This window comes from Tamandua tetradactyla, chromosome 13 (assembly GCF_023851605.1).
Source record: "Tamandua tetradactyla isolate mTamTet1 chromosome 13, mTamTet1.pri, whole genome shotgun sequence".
In the NCBI taxonomy this organism is placed as follows: domain Eukaryota; kingdom Metazoa; phylum Chordata; class Mammalia; order Pilosa; family Myrmecophagidae; genus Tamandua; species Tamandua tetradactyla.
This window is the reverse complement of record NC_135339.1, coordinates 35,010,929-35,036,175: the sequence shown is the minus strand read 5'-3', so window position 1 is coordinate 35,036,175 and position 25,247 is coordinate 35,010,929. Positions and strand designations below refer to the sequence as shown.

Genomic DNA, 25,247 nt, shown 5'->3' with positions numbered 1-25,247 from the left:
TTAACTGGGATTAGAATTTTTCCAAGGTAAATATGACAAAGGTAAAGAAATGCTAGGAAAGAATAAAATGGCCAATCATGGACTCTGAGCTAAGGCGAAGCCAAAGAGAAAAAGCTGGGATGTGAGAGGTGGTGAACAGAGTAGAATACCAGCAATAGAGATTTTAGAGTGTGTACAATTGTACAATTATTAGTAATGATAAGATCTAGGTACAATTATGGAATAGATGGCTGAAATGAACTAGAGGACAAATCACTGGAATAAGGAGGTCATGAAACCAGGCCAAGGCATCAAAAGAACTGTCAACAACATATGTTAAGTCCATCCTGAATAATGTCTGAAATGGTAGGAGGTGGGGAGGAAAGAAAAAAAAAATGGAGAAAACTTTTGGTTTTACTTTTAGGATTGACACTGTAAGCTATTTTTATTGACCTCCCCCCCCCCAAAAAAAAACACAGAGTAGTCTTTGCTTATAAGTGTACACAGGAAACTACCATGTTATCAACTGTACATATACACTGGCTGCAATGGAGAAGTGATATGTTTAGAAAGCAACCTGTCGGCCGAATAAGATAAAATTATGTGATGAACAAAGTATATGTTTAAATTTGTTATCAGTCCTTAAGAAATTATTGTGACTGAGAAATCTTTTCCTTAATTGCTTTAAGGTAAATATGTTAGACATTTGCCTCTGTTTCCAATGAATGACACATCTAAAAACAACACTATGAAAAAACATTTTTGAAAATCTTCTCTAAAAAGGACTTAAAAAAAAACCTGATATAGATAACTGATAAAAAAATTTGACCATTGAATTGACAGGTGAAGACTGTAATAACTTCAGAAAAAAGTTGAATGTACAATATAATTATGTTTCTAAATAGTTCCCAAATCTAGGTATTTTAAAATATGGAAGAAAAATACAAGCTCAAAATGATAAAAGGTATTTGAGTTAAAGTGGTAGAACTATAAGTAACTTTTTTTCTCTCCCAGATTCTTTTTTGTGAAGTTTCCATTATTTTTGTAATGAAATAATAAATATGAAGTAGTAGCAGGATGAAAACATTTCCTAAAAATTAGAGACATGCAAAGCATTAGATACTGTATCTAGTTATGTTCAGTTTAAGGCACTTTGATATGCAATATCTTTTTTTAAAGTATAACAGTTCATTTAGCAGATAAGTAACTGAGGTCCTTGAGGTATAGGGCAGATACTTTGGTATACATTTTTAGATGAAAAAACTGAAGTTCAGAGAATGTAACTGACTTGCCTGTACCTAAGAAGTACATGTGGTATATTATAAAGAGACCCCTCTAACATCATACCTTTAACCTCTCTAAAAATAGTTTAAGGTACTTTTTCTGTAAAAAGAGATTCACAATGACCCATATTTTACTATACTCGCCAGAATCTTGAATACAGGGACCATGTCTTATTAATCTTTGGATCCAAAGTATCACATGGCATAACTTCTGAATAATCACTTTTGGATGACTAAATGAATAAATCAATACACTATACATAGTAGCTGATAATTCCTGTTATGTTTGAAAACTTTACAATCTATTACACTACCAAGCTTCTAATACAATTGTTCCTCAAAACATTAAAAATCCACTCATTCTAGACAAGTGCTAGGATACCTGTTTGAACTTTAATTTGAAATGTAGTATGTTGTCTTATTTTAAATTTAATAAATCTTTTGTCAAATAAATAATTATTTTGGATTTTTAAAATTTTCATGATATGCTTGTCTAAAATGATGTATATTTAATATGTTGAAAGATACTGCACTAAATAGTTCTCAAGGGTTATAAAAATAGTTAATTCAGCTATTAGAGGCACTGGGAAAATCTAGCTAAAGGAATTTTAGTAAGCTAAATTACACAACTAAAAAGAATAAATAATCACATCAGGGAGCATACTAAAAATTACCAAAAATGTTCACTGTCTTCTTTCAGATCAAATAATACTTTACGATGATATTTCAAGTTACTTCATTTTTAAACCATGACTAATTACAATGCTGATGCATCCAAAACCAGCAATGACCTCATTTTTAAAACATTCTTGTCAGGATAACATTTTCTTTCTAAAACATTACATTCATTCCTTTTGCCAACCCTAATATTGAGTTCCCAAAAGTTTAATCAGCTACATTTTTTCTATCAAAACAGACCAACTGTTATAACATTTTGGGGGGAGAGAGGGGTGTCCAAAAATGTTATGAAAAAAAAAATGACTACTTGAAATGGTAATCATAAAGAAAATTAATATTTGGATTCAGGAATAAACCAAGTAGAATGACAAATCTGGATACAAGAATGAATACTTCAAGGCAAATATGCCAATCCCTATTAAAAATAATTTAAAACTGCATATTAATAACAATAACGTTATTCTCAAAAATTCCTCTAGGCTTCAAAGACGAATATAGGTTCTAATATTATGTAGATATCTTCATGCTCCTAAGGAATCATAAACAATGATCTTAAATTTTTAAAAATTCATCTATATCTTATAATCCTGTCAAGTTACTAAATTGCAATGCTTTGGCAAGAGTTTAAAAAAATGTTCAGAAAAAGCATTGGTCTGAGAACAGTGAAAACAGAAACAACAGTAATAAGAGCTATATTAAATGCTTACTGTATGCCGGGTTCATGAATTATCTTACTGAATATCTCATAATCACCTTATGGAATTAGGTATCATTGTATTATTATTATTTCTATTTTACAGAGGGAAAAACAAGAACCAGAAAGTAAATTAATCTGCCCCAGGTCACATGAATAATAAACAACCGGGTCAGTAGGGTCTCTTATCTAACTCTACTATATCTTTGAAAGTTATATTATTCTCTGAGCCTCCATTTTCTCATATGAAAGGAAAGGGTGCTTAGACACATCCACTTCTTTTTGGGAGGCTCCTTAGAGACATTTCTTGGGTTTCGTAAAAAAATTAAACATACACTGACAAACAACGAAACTACCTGGGAAGTCCACACATTGATTCTGTATGGTTTAAAGGTTTCTGTAAGATTCATTTTTTTAATAAGGAAAAAGTTTTAAAACTACTGAACTAGGTGAGATATATAAATATGTAAGGTCTCCTTCAGTTCTAAAATGTTTCAACCTGGAAATAAAAATTTTAATTATGGTTGAATAATAGTAACTTCTAGTAAATCCTTGGCATAATATTAAGCTAGAAAACTTTTTAGTATGGTCCTAGTTTCTAGTCCTAATGGAAAAAAATTGAATGGTTCCTCTTCACCTTTTTAAATAATAGTACTATTAGGAAAAGCCTTGCATCCTAATATTATACCGTGAGTTGTGAGCCATTAGAGAGCTGTAGAATCAATATAATGGTTCATGGACAGCATTTTCTTTTTTTTTTGGCATGGCTAGGCACCGGGAATCAAACCTGGGTCTCCGACATGGCAGGCAAGAACTCTGCCACTGAGCCACCATCGCACTGCCCCAGCATATTTTAAAAGTTTAAAACTGGAATAAAAAAATGGTAACTATATTGGGAATAATATGGGTTAAGTTTTCTTTCATGAAATCTGTATGTTTATGTAGCTGTTTACTCAGTCAAGATGTAAAATTTATTTCTTAGCATAGAACTTCATCAAAATAAATCGAAGGTCACTGCTATAGCTCCACATTTTTTATATCTAATACCTGACACATAAAAAAAGTTGTTTAATTACATTTTGATGACTGATGTTTCCAGGATCTTTGCCTAAAATATTTTGCTTTTTGTAATTATAGTAAAATTATTGACATGCTTAAGAAGATAACTCTAGTAAGTATGAAAAGAAATTTCTAGGAACATAGCCCAATCAATGGTTTTGCTAAGAAACATGAATGTAAACAATTTGTTGAGCAACAAACAATGTTGAAAGAAGATAGCAAAAGAAATCAGGACCCCCTAGAGAAATGGCAATTTCAAGTCTGGGAGAAAATGAACAAAATGATCCTGGGACATATTGAGTCAGAAAACAAAGGAGTTATCAAAATTACGGTTTTGTCAAAAGGGTACAGGAACAAACTTGCTTTCTCTTGTGAAGCTTATGTATGTAGCAGAGAAGCTTAGGCTACCTATATCTATGCCTAAGAGTTCTCTCTGGAGGACCTCTTTTGTTGCTCAGATGTGGACTCACTCTCTCTAAGCCCATTTCTGCATATGAAGTAATTGCCCTCCACCCTATGTGGGATATGACATCCAGGGGTGAAAGTCACCCTGATGATGTTGGAAGTGACTTCCAGGGATGAACCTGACCCTCACCCTGTGGGATCAACAATGACTTCTGACCAAAAGGGGGAAAAGGGTAATAAATAAGGTAACAGTGGCTATGAGAGTTGAGAGGCTACTCTGAAGGTCACTCTTACACAAGCTTCAGTTAGACATTGCTAACCTATCACAGCTTGCCAAACTCCATCCAAAACCATTCCTGCCGATCCTAAAGTAGACCTAGGGCATTACATAAGATTCTACAAAGGTTTCATGCACTAGGATAACATTCCAGAAACCTATAACCTTCCAGATGAGTCCCTAGTCCAGATAAGTCCTGAAACCTAGATGGGCCAGCCTGTCTAGAATATCAACTAGTTCCATCCCCTATTTCATATTATCAACAGCCCCTTCCAATAAGAAAAAGCTAGAAAGGGCATATACCCCTAAAGAGTGAGAAAAAGATCAAAGGTGATGGTGCAGTTATACAGAAAAGGTAGAGTTTAACAAATGAGTATGATTCCTGAATCATTATATTGATATTTCATTTAGTCTCCGGTACATTAGAGCAGCTAGAAGTAAAAACCTAAAATTGTGGAATTGTAACCTACTTCAAACTCTGAAATACGTTCTACAATCAATTGTTGCAATGTGATTTGCAACTTACTGCTTTTTTGTACGTTATTTTTTACAAAAAAGAAAAACAAAGTTGATTCTGATGATAAATGCACAGTTATATGATGATATTGTGAATCACTGCACACTTTGGATGATTACATGATAACATATCATGCATCAATAAAAAATTTTAAAAATGTTTTGAATTTTGAATAAACCACATGGGCCTAATGTTTTCTTTGAGGAATGTTTGAGATTCTGAATTTAAATTGTGAATTGAATATTACATTCAGATTCTCCATTTTTCTCATATCAGATTTGGTAATGTTTTTACTAAAAATGTGTTCATTTCAACTAGATTTTCAAGTTTATTTGCATCATTTTTATAATAGGATCTTATTAACATCTGCAAAATGTTTAACTATGAGTCTTAATTTCTAGTGTTGATAAGAAAAACCTCTCGATTTTTCTTGAATAGTTGAGAAATACACTTACAAGTTTATTACTCTTTTCAAAGAATCTATCTTTGCTTACATTCATCATTTATATTTGTATTTATTTCCAATTTCATTAATTTGATTTTTCTTCTTCCTTGTATTTATCTCCTTTTAATTTAGTTTTCTATCAATTTTGGAAACTTCCTGTGATGAAGCTTTAGATCCTTGATTTCCAGCTGTTGTTTTTTATTTCTAAATCATGCATCACAGGCTATCAATTTGCCTTTAATACTTTTTTTTTTGCTGCAACTAACATTTTGATAAACAGTATTTAGAAATAAATTTGAAATTATTTTCTAAATTAACGATTTCCTATCTGAACTATATATTTATGATAATATATTTTATCTTATGAACATGTAGGGATTTTAGTTTGCTCATTGTTGTCAATTTCCACTCAATCCCATCCTGAACAGAATCTACCCTGCCTTTGTTGACACATTTTGATAGTTAATAATTATTCGACTTTCCTATATTGCTAATTAAAGAGGTCAACTGGTGCTTGAAAAAACAAAACAAAACAAAACAAAAAAAAGGATACAGGAATACAGGAGTCAACTCGAAGGCTTCCCACTGATCAAAGACGGGATAATTTGGCTCTCAAAAATAATAACTATAATAGATTAAAAGACAAATATAATATTCAAGAGTTCAAATAAAATACATTGATCACCTTCACTGTTGTAAGGTACCAACTTATTACTCTAAAAATTGGTAAATAAAAGGAAAGAATCAAGTATTTTTTCTTCCCCTTTGCTCCACCAATTACACTGCAGTTGTATCTGAAGACCTCATGACGGAAAGTTCTTCTTAACAAGAACATCAGGGTTAAAAAAAAAAAAAAATCAGGACAAATTTAGAAAACCATCAAATTATAATCCCTAATGAAATAAATGATCAGCCATACATGCTAAACTTAAAAGGCTGATAGGGAATTTATAATGGATGTACCAGGCTGGCAAAACTTGAATTCACTGATCAATTTAACATCACTAAAAGTGGAACAAGACTTCTTAACGGGCCATAGTAGAAAGTATACTTTACATACTTTCATATAATTACATGAAGAATTACTCCCCCCCCCAAAAAAAAACAACCTGAATCTGATCAATCCTCTAGATTTAACTATCAGGTGAGAGGAAATACAGGGAAAAGAAAAAGGAATTAAAAACACTACAAAAATACAATCGGCTAGACTTAAAAGATGGGAACTTCTACAAGGTATGTTCCCCCCCCATAAGTAACAACAAAGAAAAAAAAGAACAGGGAATTGTTATAGATTAAAGGAATTTAAAAGATTCACTTTCGTTTCCTGGTGCCTGCCCATGAAAAAAAAAAAAGATTCACTAACTGCAATATGCAGACCTTGGATCCTGATTTGAATAAACAAGTTGTAAAAGGAAATTTTTCAGAATTAGGGCAATTTAAATACAAACTGGATATTAGGTAATATCAAGAACTTATTTTGTTAGATGTGATAATGGTAAGATGGTTTTAAAAACGTTTTTTTAAAATCTTAAAAGGACAAAAGATGAAATGCAAATAGAAACCCAATTACTAAACTGAAATGTAGTAAATACTTTGATATACAGACAGTTCCTTTTCAAGAAAAACATTTATCTTCCTCATAGAGAATGGAATTTCAAATGACTAAAAACATGCTGTCATCCTACTTCCTACCTACAAAGGAAGGTACTAAGGATACTCACCTGGGTAAATGTCAGATTATCAAGCTTTGTCTCTGCTTCAGGATCTTTGTTTTTTATTTTTTCATTTAAAATGTAAATATATACTCTACATACAATACATTTAATAATATTTTTGCTCCATAAATATTGTATTAAGAAAACTTACAAAATAGCTGAACTGAAGAACACACACATTTCATGATCATCTTCTTGCAGCACCGAATTAATTTTCTTTCCTGTAGCTTTACTTATAGATGTCTTAAGTTTCTTGGCTAACTTTTTCGGTGTGTTGGCTAAAGAGGATTCTTCTAAACAGCAACTATACACTTCCACTTTTATTTGAAAGTCTGGCCCTGCTTCATTACTTAAAACAAGGGCATTAAATGTTAGAAATTAAACTTAGTAGATTATAAAGATAACATCCTTTGATGTTTTCATAACATTTAAAAACAGCATTTGAAATAGGCTTATGCTTATATATACATATAAATGATACAGAACTCCCTTTGTTTATTTAGTATCTAGATGGCCCCAGTCACTACAATTTGCAGAGCCATTAGCTTCTAAACTAAGGTGATTTTAGCTCAAATGAACCAATACATACATGTATTGGTTAAAGAAAAAGGTTAAATAGTCTAGTCATATTGTTGTCAATGTTATTTCTCTTTGTCATTCCTTTAATATAGCTATTTTAATGGCATTTACATTGTATGCGATTTCCTGAAGACTATTCCACCAAAACAAAACCTGCTGCTGCAACCTTTATTTTCATTTCTACTTCATAAAGATTCATTCATAGCTCACTCACTCCCATCCCCACTCCGGTTTTGTACCCAGTAACTATAAACATTTCACTATTTGGTCATATAGAGGGAAAAAAAAAGTTTAAAACGATATAAAGGGATATACTTCAAGGCATGAACTATTTGATGATTTTTGTGCTGATAAGCTAACATTGTGTCTGGAAGATAGAAGCTACTCTGTACATATTTATTAAATCAATGTGCAGAAATCCTGCAATTTTCACAAATGCTGATTGGCTCTACCCTTTTCCAGACACAATGAACTATCTTTACCATAAAAGATTGTGGTGGTGTTATCAACAATTATTATACTTAAGACCACAAAAGAGGTTCATTAGCAACAGATGTTACCTGCAGACAGACAATCATCAGCCTCAGAACTTTTAAACACACAGCATAGACATTTTAAGATTTTAAGCAGCCAATCTATACTTTGGATAAATCCAAGGAATAACTTCCGGATATTTTTATAGTTTATTATTTGGCAACTTTTAAACACAGAGTATTCCTGGTAATGACTAACAAATGTCAATATTTAGAGGAAAACCAGAGAATCATAAATACCAAATACTTATTAAAAGAAAAAATCATCATAACCAAAAGCACATTTAAAAATACATCTGCCAGCAATTATTTTTAAAAATTTAAAAAATATTTACAGAATTTTTAAAAGAATTATAAATCAAGTGTCTTCCCAAGTAACACAATTGTTTTTTCTCTGAAATAAAATTCTGATTTCTGCTTTTGTAGTAAAAGACAAACAATAGCAAAATAAGTGAAAAGAGGACATTAACAGGATAGTTGACTAAGGTAGAAAACCATTGACAAGCAGTAGTTGGTAATGGAAATAAATGCATTTTCAGATAACTAAGAAAAAAATTTTTTTAAGTTTATTTGGGGATTTTTTTGGAGTTTAAACAAATTCCTTTGGTTCAGTACAGCTTGTATATATGAAGCCCTGAATTACTGCTAATAACCCAGAACAATGCATTTTATTTTTTCCATGCGCTATAATTACTATGGGACACTGGACTGAAGCTACAAGATATGATTTGTGATAGGTTTTTTTTTTAATGTTATGTGAGTGGCAAAACTAGTACTCTTGAATCTCCACTATAGAGCTCCAAAGCTTAAAATGGCAAAAAACATGTGTATTGATCTTGTCTGAATAGGTGAATAACAATTAACATTTAGATATGAAGATAGCATCTATGAAACACTAAAAGATATACAAATCACCCACCGATTTAGGCTAGTGGACCCTTTTGAAAGAGGCCAGGAAAATCACGTTAGTTAAAAAATGATTTCTGTGGCTATCTAAGGAGTTCTTTCTGGTTCTGTGTTATGACCACAATAAAATGAGCCTATAAAAGAGCAGGGGCAATAAAAACAGCCCTGAAGATCACCCAATTTTTTACTGTTTTGGAGTACATGAAAGAAGTGTACCATAAGAAAAAAGAACACAACAAAATTTTACTAAAGTGCTTCTCCTTCAATACATATTTCAGGTCTATCTTATAAATTGAGTTATATTATTTTAGTATTTCACTCATGAGAGATGAAGAACGTCTCATGTGCAAATTCACTCTGTATCAAATCATGTTATAATGAGGTTCCACCATATTCACACCTCAGTTAATTAAACTAAAAATAAATCTTTATAAAAATGAATAAAATTTCATCATATCCAATGAATTTACTACTAATACTAACTAGAAGGTCTCCAATTCTTTTGAATAAGGTAATTTTCAAAATCACTTGAAATATTTTAAAGATCTTAATGCTCTCAAACTAATTCAGACCCTATAATTATGACTTTCTTTAAAAAACAAAACAAAACATGGAACTTTAGATCACTTTCACTCTTTGAAAAGTAAAAAATACTTACAATATGGTTACATTTTCAAAACATATATCTGTTATTGTTTTATCCACAATCACCATATCACTATCAAAAACTTCAGCTCCCATTTTGAATAAACAAAAAATGGCATAGCGCTGTGATCCTAGAGAAGAAAAACACTTTAAGCCAAAAAATATCCAGGTGATACTACATTACGTTAAAATCTACCAGTTTATACATTTATTAATAAATTATTATTTCTATACATTGTGCATTACATCTCTTAACTTTTTATAGCGAATATTCTGTTAATATTTAGTAATGCTTTACACCCAACTGGAATACAATGTAACCAAGGAATATAAAAAATAATATAAAATATATAGGCTTCTTAGCAGTCTGAAAAACCACTAAACTTTATTTGTTCCTAGAAAACTCTGTAAGCTTTAATTACTGGCAATTTTACCTTTGTCACTTTGTTTCTAAGTTTATTTATGAAAAAGTTTTCTTTTAGAAGAGGTTAAGAGTAGGCACTAATAGCAGCAAAACAATTTCCATCAAATAAGAGCAAAGGAAAGAACCACAAAAAATACTAAATGGACATGGAAACATAAAAACAGCTGCTGGGACATTTAACATGGTTATGTTTTTAAAAAAGTATTAAGTCATTAAAGGACTATATCCTCAACACTGAGAAAATGCAGCTCTTCAGAAAAACTTATTCTCTTGTTAATCAGAAAGATTTACTTAATTCCCACATATATTCCTGTTTAAAGTAAATTACATTTCTTAATTGGATAACAAATACACAAACCAGACTCTGAATTCTTCAAATAAAACTAATCATGCTCAAAATGATTTGGTTTTAAAAGTTTGAGGAATAAAGATATCACAATAGAAAAGAAAGATGAAGAATTATCATATTTTTTCTGCTTTGCATATAATAGCTAGAAATAATTTGAGATTAATGTCCATGACCTAACAAAAACACAGATTTGTAAAGACTATACAAAGTCGTAAAATGCTAAAAGGAAAAAAAACAGATCAAGTTAAAAATCTTCCCCTCTTATATCTTGTTAAATAATCTTAATTAACGAAATAAGGCAGAAAAGATGTGTCAAATTCTAGTCTGAAGAGCTGAATAACTATTAACATTTAGATATGACTATTAACATTTAGTCAAATAGAATAAATGTTGCCTTTAGCTTTAGTCCTTAAATATTTTTGTTCTATACCTCTTTTCTTCTCCCTGCCCTGCTTCTTAACTGTCCTTTCACAAGTATCTATCAACAACTAAAGTACACTAATATACATTATCTTAATTAGTATTAAGTGATTATAACATATTTATATTTAAAATCAGGAAAAAAAAGTTAAGCAAGATTATGTTTATTCTGTCAAATGAGATCGAGAAATTTCAGCATGGAAGCAGACTTTTTATTCAATAATCTCAAATTTACTGTACACTAAAAAAACTCCAATTGCAAATTAAAATTATACATACTTTCTTTATTGCTGAAGTGATCATAGTCTTTCCACATTAGTGGTATTCGAATATCTATAAAGGAAGGAAAAAGAGATGGCAAGTCATCTTCTGTAAGTTTTATTTCTTAAACTAACGTGAACCTCTGAATTCCATAATAGATTATAACTATTAAAACTAAAATAAAATTTATTATTAAATATTCTAACAGGTGATATTCTCTCTTTAAAATATCTTATACTAGGAATATATGATCTCAGTGACAATTATTAAAAATTATTTTTAAAAACTATTAACTATTATTCAAGAAATTGATTTAAAATCTGTAGTGTTAAGCCACAACATTTTCACTTAATACATTCTTAAAATAGGTGAATTATGGGGGACCCAATTTGTGGAATTTCTGTTTTGTAACAACTGGAGGTAAACATACTTTAAAGTTATAGAACAGTAGAGGGAGAACAGACTTTAGAGCTTTTACACAATCTGTAAATTTCAAAGATGAAGAAAATAAATGATTTGTCTAAGCTGAATGGTTTTCAGTAGACCCAGCTCTTGACAAACAGGTCCAAGCTCTTTCCATTAAGAAGATTTAACTGGTCTAAAGAATTTAAAGATCTTTGCTTATTCATGACGCACACTATACTACCTTTTTTTTTTACATGGGCAGGCACAGGGACTCGAACCCAAGTCTCCAGAATAGCAGGCGAGAGCTCAGCCTGCTAAGCCACCGTGGCACTCCTGAAATACACTACTTTTATTGGCCAATAAAAGGCATATTCTCTAAAGGTGATTAAAAATATTTTCTCTCATTCACACGGTCTTCAAACTCCAATGTAATTCTGCTAATTGTTCTTACTCCAGAAGTTAATCTAGAGCTTTGACATACTTTTAAGTTTTCACTTCCTAAATTTAGTTTCATCCATTCTTCTTTTCACTTTTAATTCTAGGTAACAGTAGTAACAATTTCATTGACATTCCTAAACTGTACATTTTCAAAATTAGAAGATTATGGTTTCATCAAATAGATTATGTATGAATTACAGTGTAACATAGCATAGTAAAGCATTCTCAATGGACAACAAATTTAGTTTTAATTATCTGCCGAATACATAAAACATATAACTATCTGAAATTTTCACTTCACTTTATTAGTGGAAAATTTCTTATTTTAAGACACTTCCCCTATTCTCTCTTAGGAAGTTTATATGCAAAATTTTCATTACAAATTAATTTCAAATAACCACCAATCTTTATGAATGTAAATTGTTTGGCTACATTTATGCTGTGCTTCACTTTTAGATCCTATGATACTTTGTTTCCTTTTCTATTTCTTCGTAATTCCATTTTTAAGGTCTGAATGCCAATTTCTAGTTATCTTTCTAGAAAACCTCTAGATTATCTCTTATCCCCCAATGCCCAGCCTGGTGGGTATGTATGAATGCCCCTCCACCCTTACTAGTTTTGATAAAAAATAATTACTTAAAGTGCCCTTTCCATGTGCAAGCCAAGCACTTTATATACATCTCATTCAATAATAATTTAAAACTATATTTGCTAATTGAAATAGTTAAGTAACAGGATTTTAACTGTTTAGATTTGCTTATTTTTATTAACAAGAAAAATGTTGATACATTTATTGGTCTGGTCAGTGAATCTGTTCATATCCAAGGGCCACATTCCATCCGGTATTTATTGTAACATATTGATGTGTAGGTGCTCATTAGTTAGAAAAGATATCCCCACTTGGTCATTATATACATATAATTCCCAGTTGTTGGTTCCTTTTGTATTTAACTCTACATTTATGAAAAATTTTAAGTTTTAAATAATGAAATAAACCAATCTTTTCCTTATTTTTTCATTATTTTACATGTGAAAACCCACATGGTAACATATATCTATATACATTTTTCTAGATATTATTTATGGCTTGTAATTTAAAACCTATTTACTGTAGAAAACAATTTGGCAGTTCCTCAAAATATTAAACAGAATACCACATGACCGGGGAATTCCACTTTGAGGTACATATCCCAAAGAATGGAAACAGTGATCAAACATATATTGGTATACCAATGTTCATAGCAGCATTATACCAATGTTCATAGCAACATTATTAACAATAATCAAAGGTGGAAATAATCCAAGTATTCATCAATAGATGAATGGATAAACAAAATACAGTGTGTACACACACACACACAATACGGAATATTATTCAGCCATAAAAAGAAATGAAGCGTTTAGTCTCCAGTGTCTTGGAAGAGCCAGAAGGAAAACCCAAAATTGTGGAATTGCAATCCATACCAAATGCTGAAATCTGTTCTAGGACTAATAACTGTGGTGTGCTTTGAAATTTATTGCTTTTTTGTATATATGTTATTCTTCACAATAAAACAAAACAAAACAAAATGAAGTTCTGAAACATGTTATAACACAAACGAACCCTGAAAACATCAAACTGAGTAAAATATGCCAGACACTAAAGGACAAATTAAAAGTATAATTCCACTTTTATGTAAAATCTGGAATAAGCAAATTCATAGAGACAGAAGATAGATTAAAGGTCACCAGGGGCTGGGGAAAGGGAGAATGGAGAATTAATTGATACAGAGTTTCCGTTAAGGTGTGAAAAAGTTTTGGAAATAGCAGTAATAGTTGTACATTATGAATGTAATTAATGCCTCTGAATAGTTTCAGTAAATTACTTTAGATTATCTAGGTCTGCAATCTACTGGTTTTCCATAGTATTTGATTTGTCTATTCTTTTCCAATAGTTTCATTTTTTATTCTTACTATTAGAATTTCTAAAATGTTAAATCATATTGCTGATAACAGTTATTTTGTTCTTGAGTTTAATGGGAAAGCCTTCTTTTATAATTATGACTTGGCTAATGCCCTATCAAATGACCCTGCTTTGTCTTGACCAGAGTTTTGACTCATTTCATAACTCTTCTTCTTCACAGTAGTTCTTGCTGTTAAGAGTGTTACTAACTACTTATATGATCATGGAAGGAAAGTGGACACTGACTCCCTTTCCTGTACACTTACAGCTGTGGATAAATCTTGCCCTCTCCCATGCCAAGCGATCTCAGAGCCCAAGAGGACAAGGTGGACATTTCTTATCTATTACCCAGGTGGTTATGAACCTAACATTTAAACAGCAAAGGATGTGCAACCTGCCTACTAACTGTCTCGACTCAGCTTCAAATGTTAAATTCTTTCAAGATTCTTGCAAACGGTTGATTTAGTTTCAGTTTACAGTATTCTTTCCTTTGTTTTTTTGGTCTTCATTGACATTGTAACGGTAAACTGAGAAAGCCATAACATGATGGGCTGGCTTGATGATATAGGACTTGATTGGATTTACTCATAAAATCAGCAGTTAATAAACTGAGTAATTACTATAATGCAATTACTTAGTCAGGATAAATGCTTCAATTATTGTTTTAACTTTTTAAAAAATCAGGCTAGGAATGGTAAAGTTGGAAATGGAAAACCAAGATATCCCAGACTATTAATGTAATTTCAGAAACATTACAAAACTTTGTTGCAAAAACTCATTTTGACCAAAAGCCACATTTCCATCCCCATGTCAAAAGAAAATGAATTTATAGAGGTGAATTAGCTATTTTCTTTGGTTTTATAATTTACAAATACAGAGACGATATAATTAAGTCTCAACAAGGATGAAAAGAAATTACATCTGTATCCCATTTTCTGAGACTTTTTAGTTCCTTAATTTAATTTGAAATCATCTTTTAGAAAGAAGGAACACATGCAGGAAAAAGTTCAATTTTACACTTAAGTATTTGTGGTCAGGAAACTAGTTTTTTCAAGGGAAATGTAAAATTTTACTTTAAAAGCCTTCATTTAAAGCACCCTTCTAAATGCACAGTTCATTTTTGTATCATGAATTGCTACAGTCAGCAAACTGTTTATTATTAAATGACAACAGACATTAAGGATCATCTCATTTGAGTCTTCAATAGCAATTTATATACACAATTTATAAATACAAATATATCATTTGTATAATGAATGGTACCATGTGAGAAGTGAGAAATGCAGGATTATATTAAATATTCTTAGAAAAGTCTCTTTAAAAACCTATATTTTAGGTTGCACAGTGGTTCAGTGTAGAAGGCTTGCCTTCTATGTGGGAGACCCGGGTTCGATTCCTGGACCATGCACCCCTCCAAAAAAAACCCCAAAAAACTAACAAACTGTATTTTATTTATTCATGTTAAAATGTATTGAACATAGTAAATATATACTATGAAAAAGTACTATGTGTAACATCAAAAAAATACAAGGAAGTAAAAAACATGTTTTATTCCAAGCTCATTACTGGGAAGATGAAACATGAATATAACTATAAAACAAGCAACAGATGTTTTAGTTCAGTTATTTATCTGAATAATTCATCTATCTTTCTCATATGAGGAATTTTTTAAATCCATATAGACATTTCTGAAAACAGTTCTTTTGGTGAGAGGGCCTGAAATGTAGCAGGCTCCCTGGTACTAAGAGAAAATGACTTTTGACCAATGAAGAAAACTGGTTATTACTTAAGGACACACAATGTTAGTTGCTATTGTTTCCAAAATACACCAATGAAATAATGTTTGTAAAAGACAAATTATCTAGTAACTAGCACACACGCAAGTAGCCACGTGTTCACTGCAATCTGTGACATCAAAAAGCCATTTTGTCTTTAGCTTCTTTAACACTTTGGAGAAACTGAGACAATACAGCATAACTGCCATCTAGTGGTAAAGAGTCTCCTAAATGCATTAGGAATTCAGAGAAGGGAAACATTTCTAGCTGAAATGATAACAGGGAAGGCTTTATGACTAAGTGAATAGATCTTGAAGAAAATATAGTTATTTCAAAAGCTAACTGGGTATCAGAAGCACAAGGTGTGTTCATGGGATAAGGAGAAAAACATACAGCTAAAGTCGACAGCTTATGTATAGTAGTGGAAAACATGACTAGAAAGAGATGAGTCAGAATGGAAGACTCAAGGGTAAAAAGTATGAACTTTACCCTATAGGCAACAAAGTGCAGTCATCCATGCAATAAATATTCACTGAACAATTACTACGTGCCAAACACTGTATTAGCTTCTGGGTACACACTGATGAACAAAAACAATATGGTTACAATCTTCATGACTTACTAGCCTAGACAAACATTAAAAACATTATTGAAGTTTTTGAACAGCAAAGTAAAATAAATTAAAAGACCTGGGTCTGCAGCCCAGTTTAGCCATCTATACCAAGTCGCTTAACCTTTGAGTCTGTGAGAAACTGAGAACTGTCCTACCTATTTCACATGACTGCACCAAAGATAAAATTGCATAATATGTGTAAGGTACTCAAAACAGCTTCCCCAAACATTCTAAACAAAAAGCAGACTGATGAAAGCAGTGTTTTAGGACAAATATTTTGATAAAGGTATATAAAATAAAACAGAAGGGAAATAAAAGAAGTGGAAAATTAAAAAAAAAAAACACCAACTCTAGGAAGTTAGTTTATAGAATTTATTAAGCAATGTAAAAATAGTCTAATAAGGAAAGATCAAAGGTGATGACGCAGTTATACAGAGAAGGTAGGATTTAATAAATGAGTATGACTGCTGAACCATTATATTGATATTTCTTTTAGTCTCCAGTATCCTAGAGCAACTAGAAGTAAAGACTTAAAATTGTGGGACTGTAACCCATATCAAACTTCAGAATTTGTTCTACAATCAATTATTGCCATGTGCTTTGAAATTTATTGCTTTTTTTTGTATATAGGTTTTCACAGAAAAGAAAAGTCTATTGTGATGATAAATGCACAGCTATATGATAATATGATTGTACACTTTGGGTGATTAGTGGTATGTGAATATATACCAATTAATAAAAAGATCCAGTCATAGCATACCTGATATGGCGATCCTTCCTTTACATGCCGTTCGTTCTTTACTTTCAAAATTCACATCACTGTCAAAAGAAAAAGGCTTATGAAAAAAAGATCTTTTCCAAAAAGTAACTGTTTTAAAAGTTTTTCACAAATGTCTAAATTTTAAAAACACACACATATCTATGACTATTAAAGATTTCCAGTTAATATAAACTATTTGACTCAAACTTTAGAATATTTAGTCAATGTCTTATTGGTCTTATAAAAAATAAATAGGGTAGTTCTCTATTTTTCATATAAACTTTATAGTCTCTGGTGATTGTATTCTGACTTTATATTAAAAGTACTTTGTGACCACCTCCATTTATAAATAAGACATATATTATTGTCCAGGTCCCAGAAAGAAAATAACTGAAATCCCCATTTCATAAATTACATTTCCAGCCTATGAGATACGGTGGCCTGAAAAGTTAATGAACTTCTCAATCATGCAACTTGATGCCCAGGAGTAAATTATCCCATAAAATCTGACCCAGAAAATTTCTCTCTGCTATATATTTATATACAGTTAAATCATATTTCATTTCTCTGAAATTCCAAAGAACTAGACATATACTAAAAAAAAAATAAATTAACTAAGGTGGAAACGGAAGGGAGTGGCTCTGTAGAGAGAATAAAATGTAGAGAGGAAAATATAATAATGACAACACAAAAAAATGTCAAAGGAAGTTCTGGGGATACAAAACACTTCCAGATCTGATTTTAGAATATCCTATTACCACGAAAAAACATATTCCAAAATCTCCTACTAGATTAGACCAACTCAGTCCCATCCTTGAATATCTCCCTCATACTCTACTTCCTAATAACCCTCATTTATGGATTAGCATCCCATTACGAGGATATTTCCAAGAGTATCCTTTGTACTTTTTTGGGGGTCTCTAATTTGGTTACCTAATTAATTGCCAGCTAATTTATTTAATAATATTTGTGATAAGATGGAAACTTTTCATTTGAAAACAGTCCAATTCTAAGAGGGCTTCTGGAAAGACAATGTGGGAGACTGAAGTATAAAGTAGAAAGTTATCTCAGTAATTTTCAGAAGAGAATGACACCATCTTGCTTTTCAGAAGGCTTGTTAAAAAGAATGTGTATTCATGATCACGCTTCCACATTTGAAAAAAATGTTATCCTAAATTTTTTAATCCCCTACTGGATTAAGTATCTAAATACTATAGGTGAAGTGTAGAATATTCCATACGAACTAAAATAATCTAATGTACTGAAATTATCAAGTTTATGTGGGATCTTTAATGGTATTTATAGAGCCACAAGCTAGAAATGACTGAAGTAATAAAGAATTAAAGCATAGTCTCAGAATCCTATCTAATTATAGTCTAATCTGGAATATAAATTAAAATAGGGAATTCACTTAATGAAAAAATGAAAGTAATCACTGAGTATTTCAAAATAATGATCTCTTGAGTCATAAATTTTAAGAAAAGTCAAGTGCAATATTTTAAATTGAAGTTTAGCTTGTCAAGTCGGAGAACATCAATTTGCTTATTTAGTTAATCATAGAATGAAAAGCTCAACTGAACAGTCTTATTATAAATTTTGTTAAAAATAATATACTGAAAAGTCCAGCGGAAATTCAACATAAACCTCAATTTCTTCGAATGGGAACAAGAAATACAATAAAAATACAGTTGCTTGGCATTATAAGTAATAGTTTTTTAAAATACCTTTTTTATGAGCAATGCATAATATAAATTCTTAAAAATACTTATTTCAATGAAAAAAGACAGGAAGACCTTTTATGGTGAATAACTTGGGTTTAAGGAAAAGGTCATAAATTACGCTAAAGTTAAAATCCACGAGGCATTTTTAAATTGAATTAAACTTGAGACTTTGGCAAGCAAGTAAAATTCTGAAATGCTAGAATCATTTGAAGCAAATTTGCTAAATATTTACCCAAAAAGTTGTTTTGTTTTTTTTTTACCTCGAAACTATTCAATCACATGGCAGAGTACAGCTTTCTTCCCTACAATTACAAATTATTTGCATAAGCATTTCCAGGACCAGTCAGCAAATTTATATACAAATGTTATCAAAATATATGGTTAAGATTAACCATATATCTTAAAGAATAATTAGGAATGTCTTAAATGAAAGAACTGAAGTAATTCAGCATCAATTGTCTGAAGTTTGACTTATTTTCAATTCAAGTATCTCTTTAACCTGTTATTTATAGCGTTAAAATGCAATGTTTTTTAATTAATCCAAATTGACAATAAAATTGTTAAACATTATGTTTAATAATGTGCTATTGTAGCTAATGGTTTGCTAATTAAATAAATACTTGCTTGAAAATTTGCAATGTTAATGCCAATTTAGAATGCTAACAGAGGAAAAAGTAAATAACTACAAAATTACCCAAATACAAAAGTACAACTAAATAACAGTATCTTATTCAATGTGCTCAGTTTAGAGCACTATTTTGTTAAGAACTGTAAGTGCTAAATTAAAAAGAGAGAGATGAACATATAAAGACAAACTTCAACTTTGGCTTACTAATTAGAAAATATTTTCTTTCTGTAGGTAAATAAAATGACCAACAGAGGGTGCTAATCAGTCATTTTGTACTCAAAAAGCTATATTAAATTTGAGTAAATAAAGATTATCTTATTTTACGTTGTTCCAAATGGAAATTTAACATAATATCCTTTTGGCAAAATTAATAAGCTATAATGAGAAATAATACAATGAAGAAAACATTTACATTTTCTTAATGAAGTACTAGAATTCTAAATGGTATCTATTATTTGAAAGCAGGTTATAAAAATCCTTTACCTCTTATGTAAATAAGTGAAAATTAAAACCCTCAAAAATGTTTAACATGAATTTAAACCATTCAAGAACTACGTGTATAAAATTAATAGTTTCATAAATATCTTAAATTGGGAAGATGAGCTTTCTACTTCAAACCTTGATATATACTTTTCAGTTGACACCAGACCCTATAAAGCTTTAAAAAAATCCATAATGTCTAATTATTTTGTGTTTAATGGTAGAGCTACCAGGAGTACACAATTTTCACTTCCAACCTATGCTCTTCTTTTTTTTCAAGTTGTAGTATATAAGCAATAAACCAGAAAACTGAAGTATAAGAAATTTTAAGTACAGCAATCACATAAAACTTGCAAAGTTGGTTTGGTGCCATTAAAATCCCCATTATATTGAATGATAAACATAATTAGGTCCTATAAATGACTTTAATTAGTATTTATTTTAGAAAGCCAAAGAAAGTACTTCACAGTTTAAGACAAGAAGAAATGGATAGGGGTGAGGGTAGGTTATTACTGCTGAAATGTAAGCTCCATGAGCACAGGGATTTTATCTATTTTGCTCACTGCTGTATCAACAGTGCCTCACACACAGCTTGGTACATTTTTAAGTACTCAAAAAATGTTTAGTGAATAACGAACGAAGTGAAATAAGAATCTGGTTATTTTGAAGAAGGCAGATCAAGACTCTGAAGTTTGGAGTTTGGATCTTACTTATCAATAACTAATCACATTAGTAAGTTGCTATTAACCTTTAAGTCTCAGCATCCTTATCTTTAAAATGGGAGAAATATCTACCTACTTCATAAAGCTACTAAGTTCTATATATCATTTTTTGAAATGTTACATGCATACATTACTTTGTGAGTATTTATGTTTTTGGTCCCAAGATTTAGCTTGGGGCTTATGCAGAAGAGGCACTGGAACATTTGTTTAAGAGATCAGAGTATGACTTCCCAGTTCTGTGAGATAAGGAGTGGCCTCCTAAATGAGAATCTCTTCAAGCAATCTCCAAAAGCCTTCAGATCAACAAGGAAAGCAAATAAAATCGTCTATAGTCCACACCTACAGCATAACCAGAAACCAAAGACTAGTACAAAATCCAATTTACACATTAGTGGGGAAATTAATATCTGAAACCATCAAAGCCAGCTCCTGGAGGTCCTACCAAAGAAAAGAGTCAGATGGGCATTGCCAAAGAAAAGAGTCAGATGGGCATTGCAAAACAAAGAAGAGACCAAATTGGGGTCTCCACTATGAGAAGAGAGAATGGGTATAAAACCAAGTGGATAAAACAAAACAAAAAAACCAAGTGGACAATATAGCACTGGTAACTTGAGAATTAAAAGGAAGGGGCTCCAAAAGTACTGTCGTTCAGAAATTGTTAATCTTGTAAAGAAGAGAGAGATACAAAAAAGAGTGTCCTCTGGAGGCCAGGCCATGAAGAAAAAGGAAGAAAGATGAAGTTAAAAACCCCAAGAAACAAAACAGTGTTAAAGAATCAGAAAACCAATCAGCATCTCAAAAGAACTGCTCTTCACAGTTCCAATTACAGAAAACACTGCTGAACGAAGAAACCATGTAAGCAGTTCTATCATCCCCCTTCATACAACACTTGAAAATCCTTTACAGACCAAAAAAGGGCCTCAATATCTATACAAAGCTGTTCTAGGATGAAAATGGAAAAAATCAAAACTCTTCAAGCAATAAAAGCACTTTACCAATCCCTCTCAAAATAAATTTGAACATGGGACATGTTCTATGTCCCAACAAAACAAAAACTATAACATGGGACTCTGAAATGAATTAAACACAGTTAAGCTACTGCAAATATGAAAGAAAGCAGGAAATCTGAAATTCAAAACCACAGGCTAGTAATGGAAAAAGAAAAGTCAGATATGCAATAAGAAAGAATGACAAGAAATATTGAAAAAATTTTTAAAGATCCCTTCAGAAATGAAAGAGACTGACATACTAGAGACTAACGAAAAGAACCCAAAGAATAAAAATGAAATAAAGCGCTCAAAGGATTAGAGAAAAAAATGATAGCTATAGAAGAAGGGCAAAGAAGATACAACTCATGTATAATTGGAGTTCCTAAATAAAAAATCAGAATAGTAAGAAAGAATTAATATTTTGTCTATAATCCAGAGAAACTTTCTGGAAACAAAACAACTGAATCTATACATTGAAAGTGTCCTCCATGAGTCAAAATGGTGAGCTTTGGATATATCTCAGCAAAATTATCAGATTTTAAGGTAAAGAAAACTACTTTGGGATTCCAGGCAAAAAGACCTAGTCATTTTACAAAGGAAGAAAACCAGTCATATAGGAAGGAAAAAAATTAGATGCTATATTTTCTGATAGTATGACAGGAAGGGAGCAACGTTTTCAAGAAACTCAAGGAAAGAAAGTATTGGACAAGTATTTTATATGCAGCCAACTTCTTTCAAGTAGCAACACTAAAGAAAAACATGTTTAAACATGCAAGCATGCGAAGAAAATTGTACCCATGTTGAGGAATCCACTAGCTAATGAGTATCCTTCAAACATAGGATGATTTTGGAAAGTCCAATAAAAGGGCACAGTGAACATTATACATATTTGATTGCAGATCAAAGCCTAAAACAAAGGTGGAGGGAGATACAGGTGCAAGATTAGTACATAATTATCTATTCCACAGAAGCAGAAATAACACAATTAAAAAGCAAAAAAAAAATAGAGAAGGGAGAAAGAAAGGAAAAAACAGGATAAGTTCATTGATTTCCACAGGGATAGTAAGTAGAAACAAAATTATACCATTTAAAGCCGTAAAACAAAACTGTAGAAGCCTAATAAAGAAAAAAAAAGAAGTAAATGCAGTCTATAAAGTTCACAGTAATAACAAACAGTATTTATAAATATATATATAGTATATAATTACATATATAGTATACAACTATATATAGCATAACTATATAACTATGACTACTATAAACATAAAGTTAAAATATATAAAAAAACCTTCCTAAATTAAAAAGAAAAGCAAAGAAAAGACCACACAAGTAAAATAATTTCATAATTATAATGTACAGTTAGCATAAAAAGCATAAGACAAAGCTGAAACCAAATATATTAGTTATATCAGCAAATGTAGATGAGTTAAACTGAACTATTAAAAGGATTTTAAGACTTGCTTTTAATGTAAAATCCAATTCTATAAAAAGTAGACCTTCACTAAAGTGATTCAGAAATAAAGAGATGGGCAAATTCAAATAAAAGAAAAACACGGACGTGATATTATTATCATGCAACATAAAGTTCAAACCCAAAAGCATTTCATGAGACAGCAGCAGCAGCAATAATAAAAGGACACATTATAATGATAAATGCTGTACCTGACAATGAATATATAACAAGTACTAATGTATCAAATATTACAATAGCATCTTCACAAAACAGAAAGCATAGTAGATATAAGGATAAAGACAGCAAACCTTCCTAATAAAAAAATTTTAACCTCTTTGAGTACAGGTGGTCAAATGGTCCAAAAATAAGTAAGGCTATAGAAGATTTAAAAACACAATCAACGTAGATTACTGAACATACATATAGCAAACTTTGTACCTGGTAAGAAAAAATATAATTTATTTTCCAGAATAAGTGGAATAGCCACAAAAATGGATACATACACACAAAAAGAACTGCAAAGAATTTACTTTGAACTGTACCATTAAAATGATATTGATAGGCCCGCCGCGCGGCGCCCACACCCTGCAGCAGCCGAGCCGCCCGCCCTCCTTCTCCCCTCTCTTTCTCTGCCGACCCGCCGCGTGGCGCCCACGCCCCGCAGCAGCCGAGCCGCCCGCCCTCCTTCTCCCCTCTCTTTCTCCGCCGGCCCGCCGCGCGGCGCCCACGCCCCGCAGCAGCCGAGCCGCCCGCCCTCCTTCTCCCCTCTCTTTCTCCTCCTGCTCCGGCTGCTCTCCAAGCACCAGGGTGCCCTCTTCCCCCGCCTTCACCGTGCTCCTCCGCCACCAGCCTCGACAGCCTTGCCGCCCTCACCTTTCCTCCTCCAGAACAGCTACTGGGGGAGTGGAGATAATACAGAGCAGCTCCCGGAGCCACGAGGGAGATCAAAGGGACAGCGTACCCCATCCTGGAACGGCTGACTATCTGGGAGAACCAGCTCCGGTGAGATCACCAAGGGGCACGGGCTTTCCTGGGTGGGACGGCAAGCGACCGGAGTCCCTCCCTTCCACCTTCCCGGGCCAGCTGGCAGAATTGGACAGGCGGTCCCCTTAGGCCGCGGCGGCTGGTGCCCCCACCACACGAGGCCCCCCGGAACAACTGAGATAATTGGGTCGGAAATCCCCAGACTGCGGAGAACAGTGACCGGGGGATCCGTTCCAAACACATGACTCCCCCGTCGGCTGGGAACAGTGCACTCTCCCGGGCTGTGACAGCTGGCGCCCTCCCGCCACGCTTGGTGCCCCGGGCTGACTGGCTAATTTGGCCGGACGCTCTCCTGTGCTGCGACGGCTGGCGACCCTCCCCGCGTTTGGAACCCCGGGCCGGCTGGCATTCTTCCAAGACGCTTCGGCTGCCGAACCTCCCCTACGGCGAGAGTTTTCCAGAGTTGAGGGACCCACAGCAACTTTCGCTGGTGGAACCCACAGAAAGGCGTGTGCCCGAGCGCCACCTACTGGGCAGGATAGGAAGAACAGAACCCAGAGATTGCACAGAAAAATCTTTCAACCTGTGGGGTCGAACACCCGGGGAAATCTGACTAAATGCCCAGACGCCACCAGAAGATAACGGATCACGCGCAGAAAATTGAACATATGGCCCAGTCAAACGAAGAAACCAATAGTTCAAATGAGATACAGGAGCTGAAACAACTAATGCTGAATATACGAACAGAAATGGAAAACCTCTTCAAAAACGAAATCGATAAATTGAGGGAGGACATGAAGAAGACATGGGCTGAACATAAAGAAGAAATAGAAAAACTGAAAAAACAAATCACAGAACTTATGGAAGTGAAAGATAAAGTAGAAAAGATGGAAAAAACAATGGATACCTACAATGACAGATTTAAAGAAACAGAAGATAGAATTAGTGATTTGGAGGATGAAACATCTGAATTTCAAAAAGAAACAGAAACTATCCAGAAAAGAATGGAAAAATTTGAACAAGGTATCAGGGAACTCAAGGACAATGTGAACCGTACAAATATACGTGTAGTGGGTATCCCAGAAGGAGAAGAGAAGGGAAAAGGAGGAGAAAAACTAATGGAAGAAATTATCACTGAAAATTTCCCAACTCTTATGAAAGACCTAAA

At 32.6% G+C, this 25,247-nt stretch overlaps 1 protein-coding gene across 4 annotated transcripts in view; it reads right to left on the bottom strand.

The window, feature by feature from the left end:
* Positions 1-25,247, bottom strand: part of RTKN2 (rhotekin 2) — an 87,520-nt gene that overhangs the window by 43,659 nt on the left and 18,614 nt on the right. For all 4 annotated transcript variants that reach the window (XM_077125201.1, XM_077125203.1, XM_077125202.1 and 1 more), the window contains 4 exons: positions 17,103-17,161; positions 11,188-11,241; positions 9,729-9,846; positions 7,204-7,401 (listed from right to left, as the gene is read on the bottom strand). In XM_077125201.1, the coding sequence (XP_076981316.1) occupies positions 7,204-7,401; positions 9,729-9,846; positions 11,188-11,241; positions 17,103-17,161 (429 nt within the window). The remainder of the gene's footprint in view (positions 1-7,203; positions 7,402-9,728; positions 9,847-11,187; positions 11,242-17,102; positions 17,162-25,247) is intronic.